The sequence below is a fragment of the Opisthorchis viverrini genome, assembly GCF_000715545.1.
Source record: "Opisthorchis viverrini unplaced genomic scaffold opera_v5_503, whole genome shotgun sequence".
Classification (NCBI taxonomy): Eukaryota; Metazoa; Platyhelminthes; class Trematoda; order Opisthorchiida; family Opisthorchiidae; genus Opisthorchis; species Opisthorchis viverrini.
Window position 1 is genome coordinate 91,850 of NW_008752167.1, and position 14,557 is coordinate 106,406.

The 14,557-nt window shown below is 40.2% G+C and overlaps 1 protein-coding gene across 1 annotated transcript in view; it reads left to right on the forward strand.

The window, feature by feature from the left end:
* T265_11481 (hypothetical protein) overlaps nucleotides 1–14,230 on the forward strand; it is a gene marked incomplete at both ends in the record, with an annotated part of 85,290 nt that extends 71,060 nt beyond the window's left edge. Inside the window, 2 exons of the mRNA XM_009178148.1 lie at nucleotides 9,573–9,816; nucleotides 13,212–14,230. Of these exons, the coding sequence (XP_009176412.1) occupies nucleotides 9,573–9,816; nucleotides 13,212–13,954 (987 nt within the window). The remainder of the gene's footprint in view (nucleotides 1–9,572; nucleotides 9,817–13,211) is intronic.
* Nucleotides 14,231–14,557: the final 327 nt, after the last annotated feature.

Below are 14,557 nucleotides of genomic sequence, written 5' to 3' on the forward strand. Positions count from 1 at the left end.
ATCGGATATATATATATATATATATAAAATATCCGAAATATCTTTTAGCTAAAACGTGGTGAAACAAATTACTGAACGAATTCCCGAAAAATAAAAGTTTGGTATGACTTCAAATAAGAAGGCAACATTGAGGACACAAGAAATGAGTAAAATATTCGAGGTGAAGTGCACCGGCTCCCCATTCCACAGGAAGTCTTCCCAAACGATTGGATAGAATTGCAATCCGTTCATGGTAACGTTTTCATTTGTGTAGCACAAGCCTTTCTCTCTGCGGGTACCAAGTTTATCCTTTTTTGCTTTGGAGAGAAATCATTAGCGTCAAAACGGTCAGTGGGCCATCGTCAGAAAAAAACACGAATGTGTTAGTTGATCAGGTGGATGTTGATTCGTTCTTCACTCTTGGTCATTGACTTGCAGCTTTTTCGTCATCAATATAGGAGACATCATTAGTGCGTCATTTGGTGTGTACTCATGAGTTGACGATGAAACCAACAGCTGGTGTATCCAGATGCCAATTTTAGCAAATACGTGACAGCTTGGATAGGTCCGATTAAATGTGTTTTTTTAACGCTTTGAGTTTGTAGTTGCAGAATTTAACAGGAAAATTATTGTAAGAAGCCTCCCTGCTCAGTGTTTACTTTTCTAAGGAACAAGTGGATATAAACCAAAGCGCAAAGGACACGCTGGTTAATGTATTGAGTATTGTATTGAGTATGCGAGTTGCGACCGTTTAGATTCGCGCATGTAACGAGTGTCTGGTATGTTGTGTGCATATGTTTGGCACTTGAGGCCTTCTGTTAACACAGGACAGAACCGTATGAATAGCTATGCATTCGCCTCTCCCCCCTCAGTCACATTTTGCATAGTTACGTTTCAAAAAAACGGTTGTGTCCGTCCTCCAGATTGACTAGATCGTTAATGCGGGATAGCTATAGTTGAACTGTCCATTTGGAAGGCTGTATGCATAAATTGCATATGCTACTTGGTGGGTGCCCCACACTTTCGGTGAGTTCAACGTTTGGGATGTCGCCTAATATAACGTCCACCTCACAGCTAATCCGCTAAGATATCGTCAACAACTTGCAATATCATACAAATTTGAACGAGTAGCTATATATAGGAAGAAGGAATTAGCGTCCATCATCATCCTACACAAGATAGAATGGCATCCGAACCTAGAGCATGGACAAAAACCAAAGAACTGCTTATCCCACCAAAGCACATGCTTGTTTTAAGCTACCGTACAATCTGACGCCGTTCTTTTTCATCACAGTACCTACGTTCACAGCAAACCAATTTCTATCAGTGCATCTTTTATGGATGATCTATCTTAAAGGACACTCTACTTTTTGACGAAAGTAAGATGTTGACCTCCAAAAACATTATTTATTAGGATCATTTTTCGGGTTGCAATTCTGACGGGTAGCAAAATTTCCATCGCATTACTGGTGGATATGGATCTAATTCTTCAAAAATAAATTAAAGTCGGTCCCAAATATATACAAATTTAGCAATTGACAGAATAAATGTTTATTATAACTGTTTGAGAAAGGGATGTTATTCCTCATTCTCAGTGTTTGCACTTGAATGTTTATTATCAGGCAATTTTCATGACGATTGAGTATACTACAAATACAAATGAGAGACGTACTGGAAAAAAAAATCGAACTATCATCTCTGATTAAATACTTCATCTTTGTGAAACTGCAAATGTCCGACAAAATATGCCGCAAAATTGGATTTGAACGGTTCAGCCGAGTGGATTTACACAAGGAAAAATCTTCGCAAACTGCCGCACAGAATCCAGCAAACATTATAAAGCACCGTTAAAATTTTAATGTCACTTTTTTCCTGCGTCAAGGGTGACTGGACTATTATTGTGTGTTTGAGTTAAAACTCGAAAAAAATACTTTAGATCTAGTAAAATTCAGTACAACATAACATGGCACATGTCTGTTTAACCGAACATATCAACGTCGCATAAGTGGTCTCTTTCTGGTAGCTATTTAATCGAACTAAAAGGTGTTCGGACTAGGTTTGCTGAGCCAAGAATCTAACTGTTAACTACACGATGTACGCACTACTGTTCAGTACAAAAATGAGCGAAATCTTTGCCGTTTCGTTATATATTCTGTGCAACATTTGATTCACTGCTCTTTGCAGCACCATGTAGATGATTTAAGCAAATAAATGGTCTTCCTTGAAAAAGACGGGGACCTTTTGGGTTTGCTGAAACAAACCAGGGCAACAATTATTTAGTCAAAAAATCACACACATGCTAAGGATACGTCCTGTGAGTGAAGTACGTCTGTGCTGTGATATGGAATATCATGTACAGTTGTTTCTTATTATTGAGAATCATTAGCAGTGCTGAGTTACCCAGTCTCTAGGAGAATCTGACGCCGCGACTTTCCGATTAGTAGTCTAGAGCCTGCAATTATGGTCGCCGTTTCCTTATGCCTGTCTGTGTTTCGATTATTTATTCAGCCAGTCAACATCATTTACGTCAATGAATGAACAAACGGCTTCACCTTGGCATTCGTGCTACGTCTGTTACAGGTGATTGTGACTACTGTAATCCTGAGCTGCAGTACTCAGCGTACCTGAAATCTAGATTACAGCGTCCTGCTCAGTATTTCCCCTACGAACACATACCTCTGGTTTTTTTCGATGAGTTTCTTCCAATTAAATTGTGCGTGACGATCAAGGTTTTTTGAATCAGTCATGGTAAGTGCCGGCATAATGTCGCCGTAAATGCAATACTGGCCTAGCAGGTTTTTCATATTTTGACTAATGCTCTAAGTACTAGGTCACTGCAAGTCCCTTTAAGTCAAACCTCGGAAGATTGTATGCACCACGTTGGCTTGAACAAAGCGCGATCAAGCGCAAGAAAATTTGAGCGGGCAATTGAATCCACAATATTGCTGCATGACGTAGGTTTTCAGGATATGCTGGACGCACCTGCTGCTCACTCCCCACGGTTATATTGCCCGGTACCACTATGGTGCTCATTGAATTTTTGAAGGGTGCTGGGGAAAATGCACGTTTGCGGACTGAAAATATACAGATAATTTTCATGTTCAGTGAAGCCTGATTTGTCTTCGTTTGAACCACATATCCTGGGGGTATTGTTTCTCGCCTAGAGAAAAACAATACAAACATTTGGTAGCCTTCAAAAGGAGCGCACCTGTAGGGACAATCCAGATGATCGTTTTTCATAGATATTTTTGGCGGGAGTTACCCTTTCGAGATAACTTCAAGGAAACGACTGGAAAGGATATATATTGACAGCTAATCAACTTCTGATTACATCTTTTATGTAGGGAAACGAATGTACCATAATTTTACTACCCTTGGAGGGCAGGATTTTCGGAGGCCTAGCACAGTATCAAGCACAGTGACATTGTGTCCAGCGATTTAACAGCGTCGTCTACGATACAATGAGTTCCAGCCTTGAAACATTAAAAACTGTTAAAAAGTGTAAGCTGTGTTACTGTGGCCACCTTTAATTGATCTATTGCGACATCTATATCAACGCATTCTGTGTGAATCACACAGATAGTGATTCTTTGTTCATCTGGATAGGATTGACCTCACAGGTCCCAAGTAGTGCATCTCCATTGGTGATGGTGCTCAAACTTAACCAGAAACACATAGTCGCACCTGATTTGCTCAAGAGAACACATCACACACGTGCATATCAACCAGCATAGAATATTGGCAAACACTGGTCAGTGCCTATGGGAAACAATTTTCAAATAAAGAATGATAAAATTCTCCCAACAATGCAGCTGCCTCCATAAGTGCTACTCTCTGCTTCTGTGAACACCGTAAAAGCCCAAACCAAGTTTCTGTCTACCTGGACCATCTACTCTGATGGAATCCATCCCAAACCTGTATGCTCCTCTTTCCACCATATCCACTGCAGCAACTATTCCGCACTCTAATTCTAACACAGTCTATTTGCTATTGAAATGGTTCCATATAAAGTATTCCTTTTGAAAGACCACCGCCAAAAGCGGTCATCCATAAAAAAACCATATTCGGTCGGCCTCTCCACTTGGCCTTTCCAGAGGCCACATCTGAGTGCCATTAAGTCAGTCCTCTGACCAAGTGTGGATGAGTATCTTTTCAACACCCATCTACTATTCAAAACCTGCAGGAGCATCTACCCCTTAACAGCGAGCATCTTGAGCAGTAACTGGTTTTCATCATCATCTGACTTCAACTACTGTTTTGATGAAATATCGTGAACGACATTATTGTTCACATGTCACGTAGATGCTCCAAATCTATCCGCCGTACTTCTGTAAGAGTTATCTGGCATCGCTGCCTTCCGTGATCCATGTTCGTTACATTTGATTATCATACATTAACTATGAAACCGGTGCAGCTAGCATGAAGCCTGTCTGATTTATCACCGGTCGACTGCTTTGGATTTAATGGATGTTTGCTAGAAAAGGCTGTCTGTAAACCGACAAGTTCAGGTAGTTTTATGCTCACTTCACACGCAGTATAGGTCGCCGATGTTTTTCCCTAGTTTTTTTCTGTGGCCAACTTCATGGCACTAATGCACAAAATATTGCTTCAAATTAATTATGCAAATAACAGGTTAGTTAACATGGTATTAGAAAATCTATTGCATGACGTGTTGGTTCACAGCAAGCGTCTTTTTTGCAGTAAACAGCCACTGGATGAAGCTACGCAATGGTATCCTGATTTTGCAAAATGATAATCATGAGATGTTCATTTTTTCACACAAGATGCTCTTGAACTTTTTGGAATACGCCTACTGAATTGAAAACAAGACAACACAGATGCCGAGAAAAACATCAAATATGTACCCCGGCGTGGCGTCCTAAGTAAAAAACGAGTGTCAGGCTTATTATGTGCGTCGAAAGATTGATAGAAATTCAGCAATCCATAATTCGTATTAGAATTTCTGGAAAACTTACGATTACAAGCAGTCATCATGTAAAATCTGTTTAATGGTGAGAAGGTATTTAATACCGCCGCTTTCGATTGACAAAGCCTTCGCCCTTATACTGGAAGATTCTGTTGTGTCTGACATCCTTCCTCTCTGGAGTTTGGTGTTCTTCGAGAAATAAGTTCCTATTATCAATTGTTTTCTATTCTACCACAAAGTAACACAGTTGAAATCTTAAGGAAATGTCTCTTTTTTTGCTGAATCCTCAAATGTTTAAAGAGTCTGAAGTTTGGTGTTCTTCGAGAAATAAGCTCCTATTATCAATTGTTTTCTATTCAACCACAAAGTAACACAGTTGAAATTTTAAGGAAATGTCTCCTTTTTTGCTGAATCCTCAAATGTTTAAAGATGCAATGTTTTTATGTCCTGTTAGTGATGGTGACTTGGTCACAAATCTTTGTGGAAATACACTATTTGAAGTTTCAGCTTGACAAGGCAAAACCAGTTAGCTTTATCTTGTGACAGATTCTGAAACAAAACATCCGCTTATCCTCTGCGGAAACAACCTTTTGCTTTTCCGCCTAAGCACTCGGACTTAAGAGGTATTTTGTCTTCTTTATAGGTTGTTCACATTCCAGTATGGTCAGTAATTAGGTGAATGTAAATGTTAAACAAACCTCCAATGAAAATTCGGTGGTCCAATGCTGAAGTTTATGGAATTGGATTTCTTCAGTATGAATTAGCTGGGGGAATTTCTTCGGTCTTACGCGTGGAACCCTGGCACCACTGTTTACATGACAGAGTAGCACCTCTGGTTTATTTTGTGAAAAAACCCTGACCCGTGTAGTTGTCATATTATATATATTTCCTGTGATGCTACTCTTATCTTGAGATGCCTCCCCCTTAAATATCTCTGGTATTTCAGCCAATGCAACTTGGGTGCTGGGCGCTTGATATTTTTGAACGATATAAGTATAGTCTGTGCCAATCATTTCGCTGGGCTTTTATTGTGAGTTGTTACTTGAGAACTAGTAAAAAGTTGACTGTTCAACAGACTTTAAAAACCACACACCCATTTTTCTCCCTCACAGTGGACCACTATGTGGAGCAGTTCTTATATGTGTTATGACTGTTATATGACGAAGGGAACTGTCATAGGATGACTAAAACGCAATGAAAGAAGTAATCTTTTTATTTATGCAGAAGTGAAATCTGCAGATCCATACTGTTTCTTTTCAAACGGTATGTCTCCAGCCCCTTCGAAGCCAAGTGCTAACGAACAAGGAGGAAAGAAAATAAGTTTAAAATACCCAGGTTATTACATAACACACGGCACTGTGAACAACTGTACAATGAGAACTGGAAATCTGGACTGACAGACATAATTAAAGCAACCTTTGGCTGACTTAGTAGCGCGTGGCACACTAAACTGAACGGCTAAGATTGGAGTGACCCGGTCATATGTTTCAACTGGTTGAGCTGAAGTAGCACTCTGTGCGTGACACCTAGAAACAACAAAGAAACCATATTTTTAACAGTCGAATCTTATTCGACACTAAATGTTCACAATACCGTGTGTTGTAAAAAGGGTTGGTGGCAAAAAATGTTTAGGATTATTACGTTGATTTTTAAACACTTTCAGTTCACATTGTTGGCAAGTATCAAAACTTCATGATTTTAAGACACAGAATTGTCGTAATGTCCCCCGTAGAAGCGTCGGCAATAACAGTATACTCCCTAGACACTTTCAGTTCACATTGTTGGCAAGTAACAAAACTTCATGATTTTAAGACACAGAATCGTTGTAATGTCCCCGCAAATTAGGTAGAAGCGTCGGCAATAACAGTATACTCCCCGGATCCGATGTTCCAAATGTAGACGTAAAAGATGCCTCTGGATCCAGTTCACATGAAATATAACTTAGTCAGTCAACAATATATTATCTGTAAATGCGGTAACTTTAGGCAGTTCACCAAGTCAAGACGAAAAATTATGATAGGATTCGTTAAATTGTTATTCTGTGTCCTTGTGCATTCAAAAATCAGGTCGAGTAAGTCAGTTAGAAGTTAATTTAACGTACCGACGAGCACAGGTCAATGAAATCAAAGTTCAGCAATATTTATCAGGCCCCATACTTGATTGATTCATAGACAATGCCGGCCTCACCGAGACAAGGATAAATCTGGCTCATAGCACCGATTCTCCATTGCCACAAGAAACCGCTGTGTATCGGCCAGTTTGTGACCCTCAACGATTGTTTTGTTTCCTCACCCACTTTGTATACCACTAAATGACCGCAGATCGCACAGGACGGTGGTTTCAAAACTTTAGGTGGTAAGTTCTTCGGAACACGCTCACAAACTCGTTTTTGAAGTGTATAAGTTAGCTAACACAGAAGTTTGCTGTGCTGAATGCTTTTGAAGGAGGTGACCTCAACCGCCGACACATTTGTCTGTCTTTCCATGGCCTTTTGACGATCATTTAAAGAAGGCTATTTTTTACGGATATCAGTTCATTTTTGCTCCTTTTCCAAAGTCTTTCTGCACTTTGAAAAAAAAGCTGTTGAAATAGCGGTCAAAAAGCAGTATAGCTTATGGTCTTTCGAGCTCTCGTTAGAAGCGAGACCCATCGTGGGTGCGATGCTTTCCGGGTGTATTTGACCAGTTGTGGAAAGAAATTTAGTCGCAGTCTAAAAATTACATTTGATTTTGTTCATGCTACTTGAGATGCCAGTGTTTCTCAGATATATTGGTGCCTTACACTATGTATGCTTCTTTCAAAAACGTTTCCACTTTAGGGAGAGATCGATACAAGATGCACACTCTCCAGAGAATGAAATATATCTCCCCATCGCCCGACCCTTGTCTCGACAATCCACTAGAGACAAAATCAGTTGCATTTTCATTCCTATTATATGAGTTTGTCTGCAACGCAGCTTGTTGTTTTGGGAGTAACCGTCGAAAACGTTAAAACTCACTTAGTATCATCGCAGTATGCACACTGCTGAATGAAGTGATCCTAGTAAAACATGAACACTTGTTAAAATTTCGATTTTGATTACCTTCTAATTGCAGAGGACGACGTCAAAGTTTACATTTGCCGGATAGAGCCAACCAAACCCAATTAGTCTTGAGCCCCATCATCATTAGGATCTATGAGCAATATAACAGCACGAATAGCTGTTCTGGAATCATGCTTTGTCCAAACACATTCGGGATCGTTGTGGTTTCCTGGAACAGTTGCTTTTTCAATAAAAACATTAAGGCAATCATCATAAAACGCCCACTTGTGCAAGTCCTCTACAATTCAAGCTTCTTATGTCCGCTAAGCAATAATTTTGAGAAGAGAAGAAGCGCACTTGAGGCTGAACGTGACACGCTTTTTGTAGTTTCACGTATTTTGACTTTGTGCTCTTGAACTAGTCGAATAAAAACCGTTGTACTTCTGCTGCTAATTGGAGGCTTTTCAAAACACTTAACGAAAGTCCAGTCATTTGGTTTCATGTATCCTGAGTCACACACTAAAAGAGGTTTCCCGGTAACTCAAGTCTTATTAATGCAATATCTCCAAATGTTACCAAGAATATTTTACATAACGGCAGCAAAATTGGTTGATGTCACTGCATTTTGTGATATGTAAAATGGATGTTAAGTGAGAAATGGGTTATGGAACATTGATGTGCACCCTTTAAGAATAAACTGCTCTTTAAAATCTACGTTACCATTTAACACGTTAGTAAAAAACAAACACACCAAAATGGAAGGGAGATAAGCTACAAGGTGGTTAAGTGGGGATAGTGAGCCAAAGATCCAATGCTGTAGTGCCAGTTGTACATTGTCGGCTGAATACAAATTTGCTTTTATGCGGTTCAGACCAGTTTGTCACAAATATCTCAATACACGTATCACGAACTTGTTTCACTTTTAAAAAATTAGATTATATATGTAATTTCTAGTAACTGATCCTTTTTTCGGACTGGAATTACTAAATGCTTTGATTTAATGCCTAAAAATACTGCACAGTCTGAACATGATTCTACTGGTGTAAGCAATCAATTCAAAGCAACATCTGCGTAAAATCGCTCGATCGTATAGGCTCGTCCAGTTTGATTTCGAATGTTCCCATCCCCCATGGATTTTAGATGAACCTTGATTAGTTTAATCGCCTTCAATCAGTAACCCTCATTATCTCATTCAAAGTTTGCATGTTTAAAACTGGGGGGCATGAATGCGATCCTTTGCTAAATTTTTACTAACCCGCTTGTAAACTTGGAATAGCAATATTCGTCGAGTTAGTGGGCATCGTGTTAGAGAAAGACGCCTCCATAGATTCCTCCTTCATTAGTATACTAGATAGCACGTCCAAAAATATAGCCCATCATCGTCGGCTTCAAGGATGCCTCTGTATGTTTCATGATCCGTCAGTTTGTGGCCACGTCGTGACTAGTCCAAATTTTTATGCGCCAATCATCCGCTGCCTCTAATCTAAGGTAGTATCAACAGTTTCGTGAAACTGCTCTATAAAATTAATACAAGAACCACAGACTGAACATATGTATTTCTGATTAAAGCAATGCATCCTTTGTTTCATATTCGTACTGTGTAAGTGCCACTTACTTCCCCTTCATCACACCTTTATTCCGCAGCAAATAATCAATTACAACTGTCGAGCCTTGGTGGCTGCTGTCCCATTTTTCACCTACGCGGATCAGGATTTCGTGTCTGAGGTTGTGACCAAGTTGAAGTTCGAGGTTTTTCAACCGGGTGATCTGATTATCAAGGAAGGGACTATTGGTAACAAAATGTATTTTATTCAAGAGGGTATTGTGGATATCATCACCAAAGATGGTGAGGTAGCCACCAGCCTCTCAGATGGATCGTACTTTGGCGGTGAGTTTTTCGTAGGCTCTAATTTCCCGATGATGGTGATACGGGTTGGACTATGCTAGATTTTCAAATCTACTAGACCTAATAATCCGTCAAAATCATACGCAAGTTCCATCCAGAAAACGCGCAGAAATTGCCAAAATATTAACAAAGCGGGCCGGGTTGTTGTTTTCAAACTCTGTCTTAAACTGAATACATGTGGTGGAATTCTGGTCAAGAGTGAAATAGGAATGTGTAGCAGGCCTCTAGTCAGTCCATTTGTCGTGGAAACGATGACTCACGTGAAGATGAATGAATGGTGAAGAGAGTTGCCCTCTTTAGAAGTGACCCGATCTAACTCACCATTGCCGCGCTAGGTTCGTAGCAAAGGGAGATGGCATGTTAAGCTCTTTCAGGAAAGTTGTAGTGAGATCTTGTAGTTTCCAACTTTTCTTCTCTAATTAGTGTCGTACCAAGTAAATCAGAATTGCTTCATAAATAATTAAGTCAGTTTCCGATTATGCTGGTGGTTTTTAAAACTGAATCAGAACAAATATAACTAATATTGATTATGCCGCGAGTTTGCATTACAGCATAATATGTTATTATAGTTAGTATTACGAAGATTGGAGCTCACTGGCACTCAAGACATGAAATATTTCTGCCTATCTAAGTTTGAATACGGGCTGTTCATTTCACGCAAACAACTTTACGGGACGCAACCAAACCGTTTTAAAGCTTTTGAAAATAGCCAGCGGGTAACAGGGAGGATAAAAAACTGAATACGCTTTATATCTAGTTGTTGACGGTTTCTGAGGCAGTTTTCCAAAGGACAACGTCCGCGCGTTTGGGATTCATCCATGAATCCAGAATGAGTTAGCGGATTCTTACCGAAAACTCAGGTTGTCGTTATCGTCAACGACTAGTGAGTAGACAAATCTGCAAACTCTTTAAGACGTGTTCCGAGATATGCTGCAAAATCAGAGCTCATTGCGGTGAATATACAACATTGGTCACAGTTTTGCCCGGCGTCACATTAAGCCAGACATTTTGTCGTCCCACCGGCAAAGAGGGATGGTACCTCAGCCGTACATGGTGCACTGATGGGTCATTGTACACGCAACCAGGATTTACTGTTTTTGTTATCCATATCTGCAGATGCTGTTTTAGAAATCTAGCCAGCTCTATAATGGGACATATGCAATTAAAGTTGCGCGCAGATATATTACAAAGGAGGTTTCGTAACCTATTCGCAACTGCTGAGTATATAGCGCTGAAAAAACAGGAGGCTCTATACGGTACTGAAATTGCCCGAACAGGGGAAGATCTTGCCTTTATAGGTGCATAAGCACCTGTACATTTTGCGCACCTACTGGACGATTGTTTGCTCCCACGTATCATAAGCCAATATTGCAACCACATGTGTTGAATAGCATCGAAGATCCCCCCACGTATCATAAGCCAAGGTTGCATAGGTACCACATGTGTTGAATAGCATCGAAGATCCAATGTGAAAACTAAGATTAGTCAGGCAGAGCCGTTAGATAGCATGTTTAGTCATGCGGTATTCTGAGCTCATCCACGATGGGATTACGCATAATGCACAAGATTGTACGGGTTGATACACCCCACAAGCTTTAAGGCGCAAATCATGCATAGATAATTGCACACCAATTACCTCGAATAAGTGGCAAAAGTAGTCTCAAAATTCTTGAAATGGAAGCAAATATTCCCGAGGGGCAAAGCAAACTTGGTATATTACCAGATTGATCTGTGGGGCACTCGGTAGTTGGCGGTGTGTTGGGTAATGTCCTGAAAATATCCTGCAGGGATAACATGCAGAAGTCTTTTGCTGTACATGTGAACAACACCACCTACAGAGGCAAGGAGTCAGTTGAGCTTGCCGGACCGTTTACTTCTAATGAATACTTCCCATTTGGGTTTGCAGATTTGGTATCCACATTTCGCTATTTGATCACGTGGTGGAGAGGAAAATGTGAGCAAAATAATTCTATTTGTCACTTAGTTGCTTTGTGAACGGTACTCACACTTGGCTTTAGAATCCATCCTAACATCGATGAATCATACATTGCTGCTTTGAAGAGTGTTAGAATCAGCTGCATTTATCTTGATCAACATCAAGAGGTACTCACACTTGGCCTTAGAATCCATCCTAACATCGATTTGAAGAGTGTTAGGATCAGCTGCATTTATCTTGATCAACATCAACACCCAGTTGATGTTCCGATAAGGTATAAGTTTCCTGAATGTGCGAAGAAACATGCCAATGGAGGTGCTTATAAGAGTAGCTGGTAGGCTGAATTCAGTTGGCGAGTACGACAACCTACAATCACAAACCTAAGATAATCGAACCGCCGGTATGACTACTTAATCCAACATAATTTCTCACCAGCATTCGCTACAACCGTACAAGCGGGCACACTTCTGTTGGTCCTACTAAAATGCCGGTAAACACTATTCTACTTGTTGAATAAAGCAAACCTTATATTCAATACAAAACCAACGACTGAATTGTGAAGCTGGGCTTTGTAGAGTCATCAGTGCACGCAAATTTGTGAGGCGGGGACGCTTGTCATATGCTTTTGGAACACCTGGAAAAGATGGCCGAATTTCCGTACGCCTGAATTTTGTTCATTCTTGCTTTTAACTTAAGGATTAGTTGCATAGGTTGAGTTCCCATATTCCTGGCGAATTATCTTTTCGTACCACCCCCTAACCAGTTTGCATTTCTTATGCAGTTTTTTTATTTGTAATCCATGTGGCTGCAGAATGCAGAACGGATGACTGCATTACACTCATAGTTGTAGAAGATGGTAAATCACAGAAGTCAACAAGAAAAAAATGATGGTTGTGTCGCATTTAACCAAGCATATTGGCATGGCTATGAACACCGTAAATTATCAAACATTGTTAAGCATCAATGTATCAATAGGATCTGGATCGGGTAACGCGAAAATCCTGGTACCAGTATCACCGTTTTTTTCTAAGGCAGCCATTATGGAGATGCGTTGGAATTTTATCAATTCCAAGTGCTGTGTTCTACCAAAGGCTATGTATATAACCAAAGCGATTGCCATTTATCCAAAAAGATTGTTTCTGAGTAATAGCAGGCTGGTCCTCTACATGAATTTCCATAAGATATTGAGGTAAGCAACAATAAACATGGGGAGTAAATTTGAACTTCATATTGTTCTTCACAATACTTCCGCGTGTTTAGGCTCCCGAGCAGGTGCGATTAAATAACTAAGTATGAAACGGGTTTTATGTGAAGTTGACATGTTGCTTGCTTGAGCTTCCTGTGTGCAGCAGATGTCTGACAAATTTTAGAGTGCCCTATATGGTAAATGATTGATGATTTGTCTAATACCACTTAATGAAATTTCTTGCTAACTTTTCAGAAATCTGCTTGCTTACAAACGCTCGCCGGGTGGCCAGCGTAAAAGCCGTAGTCTATTCAAACTTATACTCCTTGGACCGAGAAAGCTTCCTTTCTGTGCTTGAAAATTACCCACTTATGAGGCGCACCATGGAATCCGTCGCGGCGGAACGGCTTAGCAAAATCGGACAAAACCCTGCGATTGTCAGTAATCGTGAAGACTTGAAAGAAGACCTAAATCTGGTCAAAGAGATTGTGAGCTCCGTGGTGACTCCGGAGGCAAGCTCGACAGATCATGATTCGGATAACGATGATAGTCAGGCCCATTTGAATTTTAAACAACTTCTAAAATTACGAAAACACAAACCCTCCTGGCGGCGCCATAAAGTAAATTATTCTGGCGATGAACTTTGTGTAACAAACAAGCCGCCTGACCAGTGTCCAAGAAGATCCTGTATGGATTTGGGAAGGCAGAGAATCACTATTCCTACAGCTTTATCCAATGTAAATATAATGAGCCGTTTTTTCAAATCTTCCGGGACGAAACCAAAGTTCGGTTCGGAGAAGAGACTAACACTGGCTGACAACTTAGTAACAGCCGATCTGACTAGTCCTACGGAGGGCGAGAATGAGGATATACATTCCGGTCTGCTGAAACCCAAGTCTGAAGACATCTTTGATGCGTGTACTGAAGAGACGAGCAACACCTTACCCAAATTCTCCGTGGAATCAGAAGAGGATTGCAAAGCTTCAAATCTAGCTTAGTATTCCTTTATATCGCTCCAACAGCGCGTTGTGAATTTGCGTTGTTACTTACGCGTTTTGAATGCTCACTGCATCCTATTTTAGGAAGATAAACATTGAGCCGAAGCACACTTAATGATTGTAGCAGTCACTTTAAGATTGACCTGTCATACGTATTTTCGTCCTACCAGTACAAACCTGCTCAAGGATAGATTCATCTTGTACAACCTTACACAGTCTCATCACTCGATGTTATTCTGTACGGTTTCATTTCATTTCACACACCCAATTACTTTGAAGAACGCGTTTTAATCCGCATTATTCCAATGAGGTTGTGGCTGGAAATGATGGATAGAATAAATGGGCAAATAGACGGCTGGGGTGACACTAGCCTTCAGCAAAAGTGATAGCTGTTAAAAACCGGATCGAGAAAATTGAATAGTGATATCATTAAATCGCAATCAGAGATAACTTGACATACTGTATTGAACCTAGGGTGCCATCTCTGGTTGACTTGAGTGATAAAGTGACAAGTTAACAAGTGATGAATAAGTTAATATGCCAAGATTTGTGAAGACTTACTTACATTACAGTTTATCACTCGTGTGCAGGGATTGATCGAAG